The following is a 21770-nucleotide window of genomic DNA, read 5'->3' as shown; positions in this document are numbered from 1 at the left end:
TTATAGAATACTGAATACCGTGTTCGAGATACTTTTGATTGGTAAGAGCATTTATTGTGGGTGACAATCTCACTCTCATTAAACTTTTCCCACTCGCTATCATCTTTAAAAAGAAGTTGGTGAATCTGCTAAAGGTTAGGAATTGTGGCTCTGTAGGTTCGAATCATATGGGAGATAATGTCATGTGCGGGACTCCTCACCATGGTAGGGTTATGAATGTACATGGTCAGCTGCAGTATCTTTGTGAGATGCATCCTCTCTATGTACAAGCATTCGCTGATATATTTAAGGCAGTGTTTCTTAACCTGGGTTCGGTAGAGTTTTCCCAGGGGTTCGATAAAGGTTTCTTAAAACAGATTTATATATATATTATAATGTTTTTCTGCAAAGCAAGTATAGTTCACCGCAGCTATCCATACCCTCCCCCATTTAGACCACTTTACTGTTTCGCTCTGGTAAACGCTTTATTAATGGACCTGGCAATGACTTCCAACTTGAGACTAAATATATTGGTATCTAAAGTTACACCATAATTATTGAGGTGGTCACAAGTTTGTCAAAAAATTCTGAAATTCCAATCAGTGTTGAGGGACAATAAAGTGATACTCCATCCTCTAAAGATGGTTTCATTTTCCCTTCAACGTTGTTGTGCCCCTGGTTTTAATTGTTAAGAATGTTGGGTTTCGATCGGAGCTCGCGGAATACTGTTGGGGTTTGACCACAGATCTAAGGATTTACCATATTTGGAAGGATCGGAATATTTCAGGTTCAAGATTGATTACCGATTTAAAAATACTTTGATCTGGTGGGCATGGTATTTAGCAATGCCAACATGGCTGGCACTAATGCTCTAGTCACTGGCCATACTAATCATATAGCAAGACAACGCATCATAAAGTATATGTTTCAACAAGAGGTTTATTGAAATCTAAATTCTACATGAAAACTGCTCTATATATACTGATTAATCATGGTCCATACACAATAAACACACTTGTTGAATACAAATGCATTATGAATTACAAAGCATTAAAATAATGAAAATCCACCCTATACAAAATTGATGATTTAGTAAAAAGCAAAAATACCAATTTTAACATTGGCTCATTGGTTAGTTCCAAGAACATGCCATTCGGGATTGAATCCTATGTCAGAAGATGATAGCCTAATATGCAATATGATTGGTGTGATCATTGTTGCAAGTTGACAAGCATACCCAAACATTTATGGCAGGGTTTCTCAAATGGAGTCCTCTAAAATAGTTTTCTTGGAAACATCTTTTGCATTGGATTCTTAGTCTAAAATATGGGATATAAAATATCTAAAAGAAATGCGTTACCAGAGGAACAAGGGTCTTAAGTTCTGAAGTTATTGTAAAGGGCCACAGATTTAGACTATCTTAAGCTATGTCGATTGAAAAAGATTCTTATGCATCTGGAATGTATAATTGTTCAGATATTTCCCAACCTGAAACTGGTAAATATGGCTGTGTCGTCTTATCGGCTTCCCTCTCGCCATGAATTATTATGAAAATCAAAATAAATCATGAAATATTTTTCAGCACGAATACAAATCAAACAATGATCTCTGCTTTATTTGCCACTCTGCACTCATTTGCATATCTACTTGAAAGCAAACTCAGATGTTGGTGATGCCCAGAGAATTAAGGTCGAATGATATTTAATCATAATATAATTCAGAAATGTTCTCATGAAATTTATATGATAGGAATTACTATACAATTTAACTATTTCACATTAAATTTACAGTCCATTCTGAGTTTTATTTCAGGGTCTCAGTGACATAGCAGGGTTTCCCCACATATTACTTCCCAGTTGAGATTTGAATGGAAATGTTCACAAACAATTTACTATCCTGGGAATAGAGCAAAATATAAAAAAAAATATCAATCAGAGAGAGGGTATAATTTGGATATACAGAATAATATTAATGGACACTTTGATCGAATTTTTTGAATTTCAGCATTTGGAATTTTTCGCTGGTTCGGAAAAATGAACTTCACTTGGGCAACGATAAGTCAGTCAAGCTTGAATGACAAGATTATAAATAATTGCTTTTTTTGTTCTGAGTGCAGATATTGATGAATATCCCAGAACTTATTTTCATACTTTTCCAATCAATGAGTGAAATAATAATTAACTGTCATGGCAACAACAGAAATACTATTTAAAATAAACACATGGCTATTTTATCACTACAATCTTACATGGATCAAACAGTAATGGAAAAAATCAGAAAGTGAAAATTAAAGATAAAACAATAGACATTTTACTCATATAACTGAAAATCTAAAATATACATAAATATTAATAATAACTAGGAAAGATTACATAAAAAACTGAATAAGAGATACCAATGACAATATTAGTTTCAATATTGTTTGCCAGCACTAAAGGGTACTCCCAAAGTATGTGTATTCCCATTTTTCTTCTTTTAGTTATATTACGAGCTCTGGGAATGTCAGTGTTAGCCGACTGAATATCCAACTGCCCATAGGTTTCAGTCCCTACACAAATTGATGTAAAATAGGCGAACAGAATTACCTCCATATTGATACACACACTGCTGGAGTGCTCGCTAAAGTATGTTTAAGGGAAAACAATTATGTTCTTTGAAATAGATTACTAAAAAAGTTTTTTATAAGTTGACTCAAAGCGAGTTTGCAAGAACTCAGCCCACCTTAATGAATATTTATTATTGCCTTCACATTATGAAAAAATAATACTGGAAATACAGGCATTCAATAAAGTAACACATAATTAATAAATTATAGAAGATTACAATAAGCAAAGCAAACCAAGAAAAATATACATAAATAAGATACCGTACAGAGCACATGATGAAGCACATTCTACTGAATGAAGTAACCAATCAGATTTTTACGAGTTGGAAGTCACGTTCTTGTTACAATGTAATTCAACATGGAAAATCAATATCATGTTATTTCAAATAATTCAAGTTTGTTATAAGTTCACTCTAAGCGAGTTTGCAAGAAGTGATTGCTGATAAAGAAAATGTAAACACCCACAGATGCGATACATATCTATTTATCAGTGATATAGAGGTGTCAGTGAATACCAGGGACATCAGACTTTCATCCAATGCACTATTTATGGCTTCAACCAGCCTCAATGGTTGTCGTGATGCATTCACCGCATAGGTTCACAAATTTGAATCATCTGTTACAACCATGTGTGAAAGAATTGCTAGACTTCTTGTATTCACAGGATGGTTCATGTTCACTTTTGGTTGATTTGGGCTTTAATTTTATTGTGTCACCTCATCAACTTTTATCCCATATGAGTTTAGTATATAGAGTCCTAAAAACTAAAATAAATGCTAGAATCAGTGCAGTTTGATACATCGTGCTCTGCTACACTTTAGTAATGCATTGCACCACTAATTCCTCCTGTCATACAATTAAGTTCGTCCTTTTTTTGTTTGCTTTATATTTTGTCATATTTCTCATGATATATTTATATTTTGTTGACAAATAAATGATGATTGATTGATTACCGGTAATTGTCACTTCTGGTTGGTTTGGGTTTTCATAAAGTTAAACCACCTCATTAACTTTTCTCTTTCATTGGTCTTATATATCAATGAACTCAACCTCCAGATCAGCGATCAATTCTTTGAACCTTATCAGCTGATCTCTAATAAGTAAACAATTCCTCATCTCCAATGTTTTAACCTGGCATTGATGAACAATTTCACTCATTCTAGTTAACCATTCACGTTCGTTGGGGTTGACCATGTTCCCACACACATCCAAGAATTTTATCTGAAAAAACAGTTGATTTGGTGTTTGGAAGAGTTTGTCATGATCACTGACTTTTGATGGAAATTATTAAGCGAATGTTAAGACGTTGTTTTTTACACAAAAAAGGCAGAGTTTTTCTTAATATAGCTCAGAGTCTACAGCCCTAAAAAGACTATTTTGAGATTAAGTCAAACTCACTGGGAAAATTATCAGTAATCGGTTTTATTATTTTGCAAGCCTGAAAATATGCACTGAACGCGCTAAAATTTAAATTACCTATAGAAATTGTCGTTTAAAAAAAGAAAAAGAACCAATAGAGTTATAGAGCAGCAAAATTTTAAAGTATAAGCGCGACGAATCCATAGGACACGTTTGATGGAACTGCTATGTGTTTAAAAGGCAAAAAGTGAAGCAAAATTCCATAAAGTCAATTACACTTTGGGTGTTGATGTGATTTGAACTTGAGATTTTCAAGCTGCAATGCCAATATGGTTTGATCCCAGGTTGGACTGAATGTACTGATTACTAGGACATGATGCCCAGGAATGTGAAAAGCCTTCCTCTAATAGTTGGGCAATTTTATTTAGTTCGAATATGAGATAGGATTTGCTATAAACATAAAAAAATAAAACAAAAATCAGAAAAGACGGTGATTTGGGACTAAAACTGGAAAATTTGATTGAACGACAATGTAACCAGCACAGAGTATTTCTATTAACAAATATTTCAAGGAACACAGAAATGTATTTCCATGAAATTTGTGCAATTCATTTTATATAGCAGAGATAACATTACAGCGACTAGAACCAAAGATAAGAAGTCTGGTGGGATCCTGGGATATAATGCAATGGTTTGGTTGTAGAACATGTTAATTAAGATCAGCTGGGATACGCCAGAGAATTCAATAATATAAAACTATTCTGCTTGCAGCTAATGTTGGAAAAATATTCAGGCATTGCCATTCCAGTGGTTAGGTCCTCAAAAGAGAAAGGCTCTGAGAGAAACCTAGGAGCTCTGCGAGCTGTTCAAAAAAGCAATATGTAACAATATGTCAGAAGATTTTTCTGATTATTTTTATAAGGAAACAACACCAAGTGCGGATTTTTATTATTTATTTTCAGGTTTAGTAACAATAATTTTTTTTGAATTTTGCTATGCAGTTTGATCGATAACTCAGAATGTGTTTGTTTAAACAAAGTCGAGTATGGGCCATTGATAAAGTCCAAATTTGAGGAAGTTAATGTTTGGCCCATGCTTGACAATAATTTTTTACTCTTCCAATCCACCAAAAATTCGCTCTTATTTTCCTCCCCAATTAAACCAAATGATTTGCTTCCTACCTTTGCATTGCGAGTGTTTTCCTTGAATGCTTTCATTTCTTCTGCTGTTAGACTGTAATTCTGAGCTACCAATGTTTTCACCTGACATTGTGAAACAACTAATCCAACTTCACCCCAACCAGCAAGGCCAAGATTATTGTAACTGACATCTAGTGCATACAACTGAAACAAATATGATCAGTGACAAATCATGATAAACTTGATCATAAAGTAGATTCGTAGAACTTGTTATTTATTTATGACCACATAATAATAGTGGGTAAAGTTCATAGAATTTGGATCAGAGAAAATTATCAGTCAGTATTTCGAAAGGTCCACACCAACGATGGCATATCTATGATAAAGTATTTGCTTGTACAAGCCTTGTTCAGAGAGGTTTGACAAACCATGCATGAATTACTAGCTAATGACTCAATGACAGGTTTCATAACTTAAATATGGTGAGATTCTTTTCATGGCCGACTCCGACCACATTTTGTGGATTCACTCACAGAACTAGAGTACTTATTAGATGAGTTAAAGCAAGATGAATCTACCAAAATAATCGCTCATTGCCTAATTAGGTTTCCTAAACCATTAACCATGTTTTGCAAAACCCAAAGTTTTCAATTTTATAACAACCTGTGTGAGATCATGATCATGGGGTTTGAGCCCAATATATTATTGCTAAAATAATTTTTATATAAAATGCTCATTTTAGCCCCGAATAAGATTCTGTGAAAGTGACCTAACAATATGTAAGGATCTACTGTATTTTAGAAGTGGAATCTTTCTGATTTGCATCGCATAGTCAAAATATATTACACAGTTTGTGTGGGGATAGACATGGGATTTGAAAATGGTATGTGTAACCTACCTGCCAACAGAGTTGGGTTTAATGCTTTGAACCTTGTGCATATGCCCACTTTGGCAAGAATATTCAGTTTCGATGGGGGTTTGGTTTAGCTTCCACCATGAAAAACTCAGAATCGGTTTGTTTATACACCTTATACTTATAAGATAGATAATGAGCCATTGATAAAGCCCAATATTTATGAAAGGTACTTTTTGGTCCATGCTTAATTTTCATATAATACTTTCATATATCACCAAACACGCACTTTTAGTTTCCTTCCTAGGATTTGCTTCCTACCTTGGCATTGCGAGTGTTTCCTTTGAATGCTTTCATTCCTTCTGCTGTCAGATTGCAATCCCGAGCATCCAATTCCTTTAGCTGACATTGTGTAACAACTAATCCAACTTCACCAAAACTAGCAGTGCCAAGATCCCCATTTTTACTGACATCTAGTTTATCCAGCTGAAATAAATAGGATCAGAGAACTAATCATGATATAAACTTGATCATAAGGTTGGATTTTTCCAGAGACTAAATGCAGGACACAGAGAGTCAATGAAGTAGAAACATCGGTAAATATTATTTGATTTGAGAATTATCCATGGCCATGTATCAATAGTAGGTAAAGTTTACAGAATTTGGATCGGTTGAAAATTAACAGTCGATATTTTTAGAATATATTTTTCAATATTTTTGATCAATCCACACCAATGTTGGCGAATCTATGATAAAGTATTTGCTTGTACAAGCAAATTCCATGAATTGCTAAGTAATGACTCAATGGCAGCTTTTATAACATGAAAGTAGTGAAGTTCTTTTCAAGGTCGACTCCGACCACATTTTGTGGATTCACCCACAGAAGCAGAGCAATAGCGGAATGACTTATTAGAAGTTACAGCTATATGAATCTACTAAAATACAGACACTTTGCCCTGTTAATTACTCAATAACATATACTGGGCTACTATGTTTTGAAGGACAAAAAGCTTTATATTTATTACACCCGGGGTGAGATGGGGGGCACAGGATTCCGCCAGGACATCGTACTAATGCCTACTTGGCAAGAATAATCGGATTCAGTCAAAATATGGGTTTGGTTTTGCTGTGTTAGCAGAAAATAGAAACCAGAAATAAGAAAACCCAGGGGTTTAGGAATGTAACTGACTGAAAACTTCAATTAATAATATTATCAGAGAACACAGCAATGTAATTCCATGAATTTTGTGCATTTCTTTTAATATAGCTGAGAAAGCATTACAGCGACTTGAACCAAAGATAAGAAGTCTGGTGAGATCCTGGGATAGAATGCAATGGTTTTGCTGTAGAACATGTTAATTAAGATCAGCTGGGATACGCCAAAGAATTCAATAATATAAAATTATTCTGCTTGCAGCTAATGTTGGAAAAACATTTTCAGGTATTGCCATTCCAGTTTCTCTCTGAGAGAAACCTAGAAGCTCTGCGAGCTGTCCAAAAGAGCAATATGTAACAATATGTCAAAAGATTTTTCTGAATATTTTCATAAGGAAACAACAACAAGGGCAGATTTTTATTACCGGTATTTATTTTCAGGTTTAGTATCTATAAGTTTTTTTTTCAATTTTGCTATGCAGTTCGATCGAAAACTCAGAATCTGTTCGTTTAAACAAAGTCGAGTATGGGCAATTGATAAAGTCCAAATTTGAGGAAGTTAATGATTGGCCCATGCTTGACAATGATCTTTTACTCTTTCAATCCACCAGAAATTCGCTCTTATTTTTCTCCCCAATAAAACCAAATGATTTGCTTCCTACCTTTGCATTGCGAGTGTTTTCCTTGAATGCTTTCATTTTATCTGCTGTCAGATAGCAATTCCTAGCCTTGAATGTCTCCACCTGACATTGTGAAACAACTAATCCAACTTCACCCCAACCAGCAGGGCCAAGATTATTGTGACTGACATCTAGTTCATACAACTGAAACAAATATGATCAGTGACAAATCATGATAAACTTGATCATAATATAGATTTGTAGAACTTGGTATTTATTTATGACCTCATATCAATAGTGGGTTCATAGAATTTGGATCAGGTAAAATTATCAGTCAGTATTTCGAAAGGTCCACACCAATGTTGGCATATCTATGATATAGTATTTGCTTGTACAAGCCTTGTTCAGAGAGGTTTGACAAACCATGCATGGATTACTAGCTAATGACTCAATGACAGGTTTCATAACATAAAATATGGTGAGATTCTCTTCATGGCCGACTCCGACCACATTTTGTGGATTCACTCACCGAACTAGAGCCATAGCGAAAGTACTTGTTAGATGAGTTACAGCAAGATGAACCTACCAAAATAAACGCTCATTGCCCAATTAGGTTCCTTGAACCATTAACCATGTTTTGCAAAACCCAAAGTTTTCAATTTTATCACAACTTGTGTGAGATCGTGGTCATGGGGTTTGAGCCCAAGATATTATTGCTAAAATAATTTTCATAAAAAATTCCTATTTTGGTCTTAGCCCCAAATAAGATTCTGTGGAAGTGGCCTCTGATACCTAACAATATGTAAAGATCCACTGTATTTTAGAAGTGGAATCTTTCTGATTTGCATCGCATAGTCAAAATATATTACACAGTTTGTGTGGTGATAGACATGGGATTTGAAAATGGTATGTGTAACCTACCAGCCAACAGAGTTTGGTTTAATGCTTTGAACCTTGTGCATATGCCCAATTTGGCAAGAATATTCAGTTCTAATAAGGGTTTGGTTTAGCTTCCACCATGAAAAACTCAGAATCGGTTTGTTCATATACCTTATACTTATAAGGTAGATAATGGGCCATTGATAAAGCCCTATATTTATGAAAGGTACTGTTTGGTCCATTCTTGATTTTTATATAATACTTTCATGGTTCCATTACATTTGAACCCACGTACATTTGAACCCATGACAATTGCACCTGTATGCTATTGCATCTATGTAATTTTTTTTGTTTTACGGATAGTTTAACCCATACTAACCCTAACCCATGGGTTTTAGCACCCGCATATAGATTGAACCCGTGGATATACGCATGGGTTCAAATGTACGTGGGTTCAAATGTACGGTCACCTACTTTCATATATCACCAAACATGTACTTTTAGTTACCTTTCTAGGATTTGCTTCTTACCTTGGCATTGCAAGTGTTTCCTTTGAATGCTTTCATTTCTACTGCTGTCAGATTGCAATTCCGAGCCTCTAATGTGTTCACCTGACATTGTGAAACAACTAATCCAACTTCACCAAAACCAGCAGTGCCAAGATCCTCATTTTTACTGACATCTAGTTTATACAACTGAAATAAATAGGATCAGAGAACCAATCATGATATAAACTTGATCATAAAGTTGGATTTTGCCAGAGACTAAATGCAGGACACAGAGAGTCAATGAAGTAGAAACATCGTTAAATATTATTTGATTTGAGAATTTTCCATGGCCATGTTCCAATAGTAGGTAAAGTTTACAGAATTTGGATCGGTTGAAAATTAACAGTCGATATTTTTAGAATATATTTTTCAATACCGGTATTTTTGATCAATCCACACTAATGTTGGCGAATCTATGATAAAGTATTTGCTTGTACAAGCATATTCCGTGAATTGCTAGGTAATGACTCAATGGCAGCTTTTATGACATGAACGTAGTGAGGTTCTTTTCAAGGTCGACTCCAACCACATTTTGTGGATTCACCCACAGAACCAGAGCAATAGGGGAATGACTTATTAGAAATTACAGCTAGATGAATCTACTAAAATACAGACACTTTGCCCTGTTAATTACTCAATAACATATACTGGGCTACTATGTTTTGAAGGACAAAAAGCTTTATATTTATTACACCCGGGGTGAGGTGGGGGGCACGGGATTCCGCCAAGACATCGTACTAATGTCTTATTAATCAATAATGTTCGGATTCAGTCGAAATATGGGTTTGGTTTTGCTGTGTTAGCAGAAAATAGAAACCAGAAATAAGAAAGCCCAGGGGTTTGGGAATGTAACTGACTGAAAACTTCAATTAATAATATTATCAGAGAACACAGCAATGTAATTCCATGAATATTGTGCATTTCTTTTAATATACCTGTAAAAGCATTACAGCGACTTGAACCAAGACAAGAAGTCTGGTGGGATCCTGGGATATATTGCAATGGTTTTTCTGTAGAACTCGCATGTTATTTAACAGGCGAGTAATCGTTTTAGCTCGTAAACAAGGTAATGATCACAATAATAAAGAAACAATCAGCGTCCTCGCTGGGAATTTCTCGCTATGAACCCGCTATTTTGTTTCTTGAATATTTAGCGTTCGACGCCGTCTCAAGCGGCATGTTTGGATTTGTCTGAAATCTCACGTAATTGTCTAGTTACGTAATTCGAGAGACTTTGTTGTCGAGTCGGTTTCGCTGGAATTGATCACACCGATAAACAAAACAGAACCTTTTTCAAAAAAAAATTCACAACGCACACGGTTAAGTGAATATCGCACGCATCACGAGACACAACTGGCATAAAGCGGCGAAATACCGCTTTTCGAAGAAATCAAACTGAAGGTTCACGCACGTTTGAACAAAAAGTTATGACATTTTTCAGGAGGGGTATACAGAATTCTTCAGCCAGAAAGGTTACATAGGGTTTTAATTAAGATCAGCTGGGATACGCCAGAGAATTCAAGAATATAAAACTATTATGCTTGCGGCAAATATCGGGCGAATATTCAAGTATTGCCATTCCAGTGCTTGCCCGTATTGAGTTATAAAGTTAGTTTCGATCCGATTCTGATTATGGAAAATAGGTTCATGTTTAGCAAATTTTGACAATCAGGTACAATGGAATAACAGTAAATTTGCCCTATTTTTTCACAGTGTGATCATACAGTTTTCAGGAGTAAAATCTGAATCTATTTGTTTATTCAAGGTTTAGTATGGGCCATGCTCAAGTATATAAAATACTCTTTTAATCCACCAAAAGTGCATTTTTAGGTTCATTCCCAATAAGACAAAACAAATGATTTGTTTCTACCTTTGCATTGCGAGTGTATGGGTGGTGATTAACGTCTACATAATTTGCATTTAATGTTTTTTTATATTGAATTTTTTTTTATTTGTATTTATCAATAATAAATATTTGAAAATACCAGTTTTGGCTGAAATTTGTCTGTGTAGCAAATTAATAATATTTGTTTTTCTATTATCTTAGTTTCATAAACAACCTAAAATAATCGAACAATTCAGTATTTGGTAAATTGGGATCGATTGCAGAAAATACTCAATCTTGGCAACTTTACCTTTGCATTGCCAGTGTTTTCCTTGAGAGCTTTCATGCCTTCTGCTGTCAGATTGCAATCCCGAACATCCAATGCCCTCACCCGACATTGTGTAACAACTTTTCCAACTTCACCAAAACCAGTAATGCCAAGGTTCTTGTTACCACTGACATCTAGTTTATCCAACTGGAATAAATAAGGTCAGTGACCAATCATGATAAACTTGTTCATAAGGTGGGATTTGGCCAAAGTCTAACTCTAAATGCAGGAAACTGTCAGGGCTGGATTTATGTTGTCATAATGTGTATTAACACTCTTGTAAAATATATCATGACATCATGGATAAATTTTTAAATTGAATTCACCAGAGAAGAAAGGAACTTCTAGTTTCCCTTCCAATAAGCAAAACAATATGAATTTATCAAAGTCTATATGCAGAACAAAGAATAAAAACATTGTTATCATTTAGTTTGAGAATTATTCTTGACAATGTATAGGAGGCGAGTAATGTCTTGAAATTCCAATTTCAAAAGGCTCCATACAAGATGTGGTTTTATCAATACAAGGGTAAGACCGTTTATTGCCACACTAGATGATCAGTGATTCTCAAAGTGGGCGATATTGCGCATCGTGGGGCGAAAACGATGCTCAAGGTGGCGAAAAAGCCGAATGGAGAGATAGGACGATTTCGCGAAACCTTCTCTTTTCTTCGGCGTGCACTTGATTATTGTACTCTGCGTGCGTTCGCAGGTTTGAATCCTGTAGGCGATAATCACAAAACAATAAGATGGCTGGAGTCCTCCCCACCACTAGGTAGTTCACGAATTGCAGGGGTCAGCAACCTACTGTCCGTTGTCCAGATCCGGCCCGCGGAGTAGAATGATCCAGCCCGCGAAGCTTCATTGAATTATAACGACAGAACGGTGGTTCTGACATGAATTAGTTTTATAATCTACGCTCGAGATGTAGAGGCGATAGGGAAGGCGATGAAGTTGTATAAATTACTGTAAATGGTGATGGTAAAAATAAATTTTTGGAACCACTGCTCTAGATGAGACTTAATAATTTACATGGGTGATGGAGAGGTGAAGAAAATTTCTATATTTATCAATAAAAATTTTAAATTTGAACAAAGCTAGATAAGCAATTACAAGATTTATATTTACATATTCTAACACACATTTTGCCACACCGCTGCACGATCATACATTTTGTATTTGCAAGGGCATGGGTGATGAGTAACGTTCACATAATTTGCATTTAATGGAATTTTTATTTGAAATTTTTTTTTATTTGCATTTTTCAATCATAAATATTTAAAAATTTATTTATTGGACTGAAAATTGTCTGTGTAGCAAAATAATAATATTTATCTTTCTATTATCTTAGTTCCATAAACAACTTGAAATAATCGAACAATTCAGGATTTGTTAAATTGGGATCGATTCCAGAAAATACTCAATCTTGGCAACTTTACCTTTGCATTGCCAGTGTTTTCCTTGAATGCTTCCATGCCTTCTGCTGTCAGATTGCAATTCCAAGCCTCAAATGTCTTCACCTGACATTGCAAAACAACTTTTCCAACTTCACCCCAACCAGCAGTGCCAAGGTTCTTGTTGCCACTGACATCTAGTTTATTCAACTGGAATAAATAAGGTTAGTGACAAATCATGATGAACTTGTTCATAAGGTTGGATTTGGTCAAAGACTAAATGCAGGAAACAGTCAGGGCTGAATTTATGTTGTCATAATGTGTATTAACACTCTTGTAAAATATGTCATGACATCATGAATAAATTTTCAACTTGAATTCACCAAAAAAAGGAAGGGACTTCTATTTTTCCTCTCAATAAGCAAAACAATACGATTTTATCAAAGTCTATATGCAGAAAAAAGAATAAAAACATTGTTATCATTTAGTTTGCCAATTATTCTTGACAAGGTATAGGCGGCGAGTAATGTCGTGAAATTCCAATTTCAAAAGGCTTCATACAAGATGTGGTTTTATTAATACAAGCAGAGGACAGTTCATTGCCACACTAAATGAGGCTTGATAATTTACATGGGCGAAGGACAGGTGAAGAAAATTTCATTATTTATCAATAAAAATTTCAAATTTGAACAAAGCTCTAGATAAGCAATTACATGATTTTATCTTTACATATACTAACACACATTTTGCATGACGTGTTGAGTTTATCCTATCTGACGCATATGTCATTTTTGAACCCCACCGGACAATGTTTTTTTTTGAAAATTAATCTCAAGGCTTATGTTATAAATTAACGTTATAAATTGACCTTAATCGTTCTGAGACAAACATCTAATAAAAAAAAAATCGTCTTATAATCTTAGATTCTAAAATTTCAAACCTTTCCACAAGTTTTCCATTTGCTCAGTTCTATCAGCTGCTCTGTAGTTGGATGTAACTCTCCACATGGATCAGTCAGAAGATTTTTGACTTCACTCTGAGTTGCAACTTTAGCGATTGCAAGAAATAAATCGAATGTGATCTTGGAGTTGTTTCGAACGTCAAGAGTGTGAATCTGTATAATTTGGACAATTACATAAAAATAAGAGCTGCTTATTTATGCTAATACAAACATGAACTGAATTACCCATAAAATTATAAGATATGACAGTAAATAATATGTTTATCATCTACATAAAAAATAAGGTTGTTATCTTGAAGTCTAAAGCACGAGCTAAAATGATAAAAAGTGAGAAACGATTTTTATAGTAGTTTGTTAAAATCAAAAATCTCTCCACAAGACAGTTTTAGATTACATTTTTTGCAGTGGTTTGCGTAACTCAAAAGACAATTACGGGTCTGCCAATCGTAGGACCTTCTGCATAAAATACTTGACTCATTCAATATTTCAGATAGTTTGTCTCACTGAACCCTCATTTGTACTGGCCTTGACTGACGCTAGCAAGCATAGTCTTTGAGGGTAATTATTACATTTATTTGAAGTTCATTAGTGACAAAAGACCACAACATACAAACAACTGCAAAGAAATTCTTATTATGAGATTTTACATAAAATGTGATTCTTACTCTTACGACTGATCAAAATTAATTAACAGATAACCATCTGCAACAGGTAACCGAGTAACCGACTGGCTATTTCCAGCGCTCACATTCACGTTTATCTTGTTTACTGGTCACGTTTATCTTGTTTACTGATTCGACCTAATAATGGGAAGTTGTGAAATGTAGAGAAAAAGCTTATTGATAAATTCATGACACGAAAATGGTGAGGTTCGCTTCATGATCGACTCAGACCATTTTTTGTAAATTCATCGTCAGCGTCAGATCTAAAGGACTTATTAAGAGTTACAACAAAATGAATCTACCATTTACACACAATTTGCAATATAATAGATAGAATGTAGTTTTGGTTTTGCTGTGAGAACAAAAAAAATGAACCAGAAACCAGAAAAGCTGGTTATTTAGGACTGAAACTCAAAAAAGCTTGAATCAAACAATGATGTAGTCATAGGGTTTTCATATTCATCAAATTTTGACATTCAAGTTTGATGAAATAACAGTTACCTTGCGTATTTTTTCACAGTGTAATCATAAATTTTGTTTATGAGAAAAAAAAATTATTTGCTTCCTACCTTTACATTGCGAGTGTATATAGTGAATAACGTCTACATAATTTGCATTTGATGAAACTTTGAATTGAAGATTTTTATTTGTATTTTTCATTAATAAATATCTAAAATCAACATATTTGACTGAAATGTGTCTGTGTAGCAAAACACCAATATTTGTTAGTTTTTTTTAAATATAAAAGTACCATAAACAACATAAAATAAACAGACAATTGAGGATATGTTAAATTGGGATTAATACCAGGAAATATCCTAGTTTAGCAGCCTTACCTTTGCATTGAGAGTATTTTCCCTGAATGCTTTCATTCCTTTTGCTCTCAAATTGCAATTCCGAGCCTCGAATTCTTTCACATGACATTGTGTAACAACTTTTCCAACTTCAGCAAAACCAGCACTGCCAAGATTCTCGTTGCCACTGACAACTAGTTTATCCAACTGAAATAAAAAGGATCGATGAACATATCATGATAAACCTGTTCATATGGAATTTTGTTGTACCACACTTTTAGAATGGATAATTTCGTTTTCTACGATAACAGCTATGGAAACAGTATTACAAGTGTCACTTTAAATGTCATTTGTATTTTTTTTTCTTATAATTAGACGACTCTCTTGAGTTAACGAATTGTCACAGTCTTTGCGCGCTTTTTGGTTATTAACTGTCTGAAAATATGTGCGGCTCACAAAGACTGTTCACTCTAAGAAAATTATAAGAAAACTTTCGTGCAATCAACCACCTATGTAAGTTGTGAAGCGTACTTCTTCGCATGAACAGCAAAGACTTGCACATTTGTGTTACTCCTTCCATCTTACAGACAACGATTGATACATGCACGTCATTTGTACAAAGCCTGTGCAAAATAACATCCTCCGCCACCCATATCGCTTTAGTATACCACGCTTCCTTGTCCAAAAGAAAATGCTTGAAAGTAGTCCCTAATCTCTCCTTTTAGGAGATGGGTTGACGTCATGTTTCCCCGTCTATTTTTTTCTTTGAAAGATTACGCAAGATCACTATGAAAGTCCAGTTTACTTTCTATCCGAAGATCTTTTTCTCCAAAATATTACGCAAGATCACTTTGGAAGCACCGAAGGATGAAATAAACGAATGATATTATAGTGGTTCATAAATAATGTTCATAGTAATTACGCCCCGAGTTTAGAAACCTCTAGTATATGTATTTTTGATTGACAAAAGAAAGACAACACATAACCGCTTTTCGGGGACATGGTATTCGTTTTTTATCTGCTTTGAACAGAGAAACGAATATGTGCCCTCTCGGTCATTGGATCACAATCAACGATTTATATTCATTTCTTTCGCGGAAATGGAAATGATTACATTCGTTATATTTTTTGTATTTTTTGCACTAATAATTAGGGCGTGACATTATCAAAATCGTCAGGGAAGTAGTGAATTTGCAAATTCCCTAAATAAAATTGTGTTTCGAACACCAAGAGTGTGAATCTGTGTGATTTTGAGAATAACATGAAAATAGGAGCTACAAATGCCAAGCCAAACATGAGCTGATTTAATCAGAAATTTATGAAGATAAATGTAAATAAAGAAAATAGTATGTTTACTACCTACATCAGAGGGAAAGGTTGTTTCAAAATGATACATAGTGACAGTAGATATTAATCATAGTTCAACAAAATTGAAAATCTCGTTATAATAGGGCTTTTCATACCATTTTTATTTGCATTGCTATGCGAAAATTTGATAGACAGTCATAGTTTTGTCAGTCATAGGACCTTCCACATGAAATACTTGATGTATTCAGTATTTCAGATAGTTTGTCTCACTGACCACTCATTTGTACAGGCCTTCACCTACACTTGCAGTCATAGTCTTTGAAGGACATTGTAGCTTTTCTTGACGAAGTTAATTAGTGACATTATGAATTAAAGATTACAACAAACACATAAGTGAGAAGAAATTTTGATTATGAGATTTTACATGAAATGTGATTCTTACTCTTACGACTGATCAAAATTAATTAACAGATAACCATCTGCAACAGGTAATCGAGTAACCGACTGGCTACTCCCAGCGCTGACATTTACGTTTATCGTGTTTACTGGTTAAATTTGGTTCAACCTAATAATGGGAGGTTGTGAAGTGTAGAGAAAAATCTTCTTGATAGATTCATGACAAGAACATGGTGAAGTTCGCTTCATGATCGACTCTGACAACTTTTGTGACTTTAACCACATTTTGCGGATTCATCGACAGCGCCAGAGCTAAAGTGAATCTACCAATTCCACACTATTTGTAATATATTAGTCAGAATGTAGCTTTAATTTTGCTGTAAGAATAAAAAAAAATGAACCAGAAATCAGAAACTTGGTTATTTGGAAGTGAAACTGACTGAAAGCTCAAATCAAACAATTATGTCGTCGGTGGTTTTTATGTTTAGCAAATTTTGTCATTCCTGTACGATAAAATAACAGTGACTTGGCATATTTTTCTTAACAGTGTGATCATACAGTTTTAATGAGAAAAAAAAGAAATGATGTGCTTTCTACCTTTGCATTGCTAGTGTATGAGTGGTGAGTAACGTACACATAATTTGCATTTGATGGAATTTGGAAATGAAGTTTTTTTCATTCGTATTTTCCAATATTAAATATTTATAAATACCACATTTGACTGGAATTTGTCTGTGCATCAAAATATTAATATTTGTTTGTGTTTAATTCTCTTAGTTCCATAAACAACCTAAAATAATCGAACAATTCAGGATTTGTTAAATTAGGATCGATTCCAGAAAATACCCAATCTTGGCAACTTTACCTTTGCATTGCCAGTGTTTTCCTTGAATGCTTCCATGCCTTCTGCTGTCAGATTGCAATTCCGAGCCTCAAATGCCTTCACCTGACATTGCAAAACAACTTTTCCAACTTCACCCCAACCAGCAGTGCCAAGGTTCTTGTTGCCACTGACATCTAGTTTATCCAACTGGAATAAATAAGGTTATTGACAAATCATGATGAACTTGTTCATAAGGTTGGATTTGGTCAAAGACTAAATGCAGGAAACTGTCAGGGCTTGATTTATGTTGTCATAATGTGTATTAAACACTCTTGTAAAATATATCATGACATCATGAATAAATTTTTAACTTGAATTTATCAGAAAATAAAGGGACTTCTATTTTTCTTCTCAATAAGCAAACAATTTAACTTTATCGAGGTCTAAATGCAGAACAAAGAATAAAAATATTTGTACATAATATTTAGTTTGAGAATTATTTTTGACAATGTATAGACAGCGAGTAATGACTTAATATTCCAATTTCAGAAGGCTCCATACAAGATGTGTTCTTTTACAAGGATAGGACAGTTCATTGCCACACTAAATGACGCTTAATAATTTACATGTGCGATGGAAAGGTGAAGAAGGTTTGTATATACATCAATGAATTTTACAAATTTGATCAAAGTTCTAGATAAGCAATTACAAGATTTTATCTTTACATATACTAACACACATTTTGCATGAGGTGTTGAGTTTATCCTTTCTGGCGTTATGTGTTTTCTATCATAGCACGGATTCAAACAAGCATAATGTATTTACTGAAAGATAGATGGAATAGCATAATACTGCAAGTACTTCTAGTGGACTATCCTGGTATTTTTGCATATGACTTTTTATGAACCCCACTGGACAATGTTTTCTGAAAATTAGTCTCCATGCTTTAACAAAAACGTTATAAATTGACCAAAATGTAGAGATGAAAGGCCACAATGCTGCCTCGTGTGTGTCGACGATATTATTCAATTACATTTTCAAAACCTAAAGTCAAAATCGACGCTTTTTCTACTACAAAATAATTCAAATATAATGTAGATATTGATAAATTTTAGAAAAATGCCAATATTTCTCCTTTAAAATATTTTGCTGGGTGCCACCAACTTATGTTGCCTGATTACATTATAAATTCAACAAACAAACTGAAGAAGAAGGAAGTTGAAACTTTGCATGATCTTGATAGACAAGTATTTTTGTATCCACATGGAAATGTTAGGATATTTAATCGTTCTAAGACAAACACCTGATAAAAAAAAAATTATCATATAATCTTAGATTCTAAAATTCCAAACCTTTCCACAAGTTTTCCATTTGCTCAGTTCCATCAGCTGCTCTGTAGTTGCATGTAACTCTTCACATGGATCAGTCAGAAGATTCTTGACTTCACTCTGAGTTGCAACTTTAGCGATTGCAAGAAATAGATCGAATGTGATCTCGGAGTTGTTGCGAACATCAAGAGTTCGAATCTGCGTGATTTAAAGCATTGGTTATCAAAGTACTCCATACGGATCCCTGCGCTGCACGAGGCAAACGTAGGCGCTCCGTGAGCTATGCAATTACTTCTCATAATAATGACTTGGCTATTTTTGTAACTGTCCAAATAAGCAATAACAGCGTAAATAACATTTGACAACAGTATTCTCGAAATATGGCAACAAAGCGGATCAAGTATGACATTATTTATAAACAGGAGCACAGCCAGGATTCTTAAAAGGGAGGAGAGTTCAAAATTGGATCCTACATACCCGCGCAACTTTCTTCATGATTGGGCCAATCGGTTAAAAAGACTTTTTCAGCAGATAACAAGTTTTCTGTTGAGTAAAGTATTCAATCCAAGACCGATGCTAGTATTTAAAATGTCTTGAAATAATAATTTAATTGTGTTAATCATTATTCGCCTTTGATTCGAGATTACTATTCGGTTGACTGAAGATTAGGTACTATTCTGAAATAACATAAAATAGTGCCAACTTTAAATAGATTGGAATTGTGTTTTTGCAATCTTGGGACTCGTGAAATTTGATTTGTTCTTTCAGCACTCGAGATTATTTTTAATTAAATAAGATATTGCCGATACCAAAATCCCAAGGTCGGCGTTAAAGAGTCAATGAGTATAATTCATTAGTGCGTGATCCATGACTGATGCGTTTATTGGATCACCTTAATTGTGTTCAATGTTACCTGTGGTTACCTTACAAAATACGAATACTTGGAATTTATTTTATTGCAATAAAAAATTGATTGATATACTCTTTACATTAATTATATTGAAATCATCGCATACCGAGAAAATGTCGCGTGTCGTTCCAGTTTTAACATTATATAATGCCACTTTTCAATCAAGAAATTTGGGTTGTGGATTCAAGTCTTTAATAATTATTAGTTGAATGAAGTGCTAGCAAGTTGGCAACGGATTAAAAATGAAGAAATGATTGTCTCGTTCGTAAAATATGACCTTATGAAAAAATCAATAATATAAATTTATCTTCTAAAATTTCAAACCTTTCCACAAGTTTTCCATTTGCTCAGTTCCATCAGCTGCTCTGTAGTTAGATGTAACTCTTCACATGGATCCGTTAAAAGATTCTCGACTTCACTCTGAGTTGCAACTTTAGCGATTGCAAGAAATAGATCGAATGTGATGTTGGAGTTGTTTCGAACATCGAGAGTGTGAATCTGTGTGATTTAGAGAAAGCTAAGAAAATTGCAAATGCTGACGCACACGTACGTAAATATCGTAAAATAACAAATATTTATGTAATAGGTTTAAATAAGTATTAAGTTAAATTATCAAGCGTTTCATAATGTATAGATTGTGAACAAATTTTGCAGCATCTATATTAAGAATTTGATATTACAATTAGTTACTTTAGCTCTTGATTGATGAAAAAGTAAGTATAAACTTTCAATTTTGATTTGCTTTTCAGGTACTCATCATAGAAAGTTCAGTTCTTCGAAAAAGATAGTATGGATAAGTAGTACAATTTAGGTATTGTTTGCATTTTTCGTCAAACCACAGAATGACAAGGAGATTAAAACCCTCTTCCAGCCGACTAGTCCATATGAGATAAAATTTATATTTACGCTAGCGATGGGTAACCTACTGTTAATATCGCTCTCAGCTATTTATTGACGTAATGCCCTGATGTGAGAGAAGCGAGAAATCCTTCCAGCCGTGGCGCAAAGTGCGAATCGTATAAATAGCATGGATTTCCAAATCGCCTGACAGATGTCTGAAAATGTCGACGCGACTCAGACAGGAAATCAATGACATTAACTCCATTATAATGACTTATTATTGGTTCAGCATGTATTTTCAGTCATACATACCATCCCTGGCGCTGTGTTGTTTTGATAAACATGATTTCGACTGCACCATACTCGGCAGAGGTATGGAGATTTTTGTATGTGAAAAAAAAGTAAAATTATTGGTAATTTTCACGCATAACTGCTTGTATTGGATTGTTTACGTCGTTCTACGCGCATTTCCGTCTAAAAAAGTATTTTTTTTTTACATTGGGGGTGGCTGTGCAGTAATAATTAGAGCTGTGACGTCATGAAAATCGTCAATTGAAGCGTTGAACATGATAATTCCGGAAATACAATTGTGAATTTCAGAGTAACCATTTATGTTATAATAGTCGTTTCGGTATTGTTACGTTGGGAAAAACTTGACGAAAACAATGAAATAAAATTAATTAATTAGGAATTAAATATTAACCCTCTACTGTTCACAGAATATCTCAAGGTCTCATTTTTTAAGAAATTTTTTTTTGGAGGAGTGTGTTTTAAAGATATATTGTTGAATAGAACTCTAGCACACGCTTTTAAAAAACTTTGAATGGAGCTTGAGGGCTCAATTTTTGACAAAAAATTTTTTTTAAAATACCCATGCAAAATGACATGGGGTTTGGGCGCCAAGAGGGTTTTAAACCCAAGAAAATGAGATGAAAATTGCTGTTTGGCACAAAGCATATAAATCAGTAAGGCAAACTCAGCGCCTCTTTTACATAGAACTTAGAATGAATTAAGCTCTAAATCTCTTCCTCAGAGCGTCCACTCTTTGGTCCTCCTTATCTTATC

At 34.3% G+C, this 21770-nt stretch overlaps 1 protein-coding gene across 1 annotated transcript in view; it reads right to left on the bottom strand.

Annotated features, from left to right (window-relative positions):
* The window catches only part of LOC120331725 (uncharacterized), a 152677-nt gene that overhangs the window by 121186 nt on the left and 9721 nt on the right, over positions 1 to 21770 (bottom strand). The window contains exons 5-13 of the mRNA XM_078112563.1: positions 20190 to 20363; positions 18980 to 19153; positions 17670 to 17834; positions 15143 to 15307; positions 13624 to 13797; positions 12729 to 12893; positions 11273 to 11437; positions 9120 to 9284; positions 7753 to 7914 (exon numbers count right to left, since the gene is read on the bottom strand). Of these exons, the coding sequence (XP_077968689.1) occupies positions 7753 to 7914; positions 9120 to 9284; positions 11273 to 11437; positions 12729 to 12893; positions 13624 to 13797; positions 15143 to 15307; positions 17670 to 17834; positions 18980 to 19153; positions 20190 to 20363 (1509 nt within the window). The remainder of the gene's footprint in view (positions 1 to 7752; positions 7915 to 9119; positions 9285 to 11272; positions 11438 to 12728; positions 12894 to 13623; positions 13798 to 15142; positions 15308 to 17669; positions 17835 to 18979; positions 19154 to 20189; positions 20364 to 21770) is intronic.

The sequence above is a fragment of the Styela clava genome, chromosome 5, assembly GCF_964204865.1.
Source record: "Styela clava chromosome 5, kaStyClav1.hap1.2, whole genome shotgun sequence".
Taxonomy (NCBI): Eukaryota; Metazoa; Chordata; class Ascidiacea; order Stolidobranchia; family Styelidae; genus Styela; species Styela clava.
The sequence above is the reverse complement of the archived record's forward strand: the minus strand, read 5'-3'. Positions and strand labels throughout refer to the sequence as shown.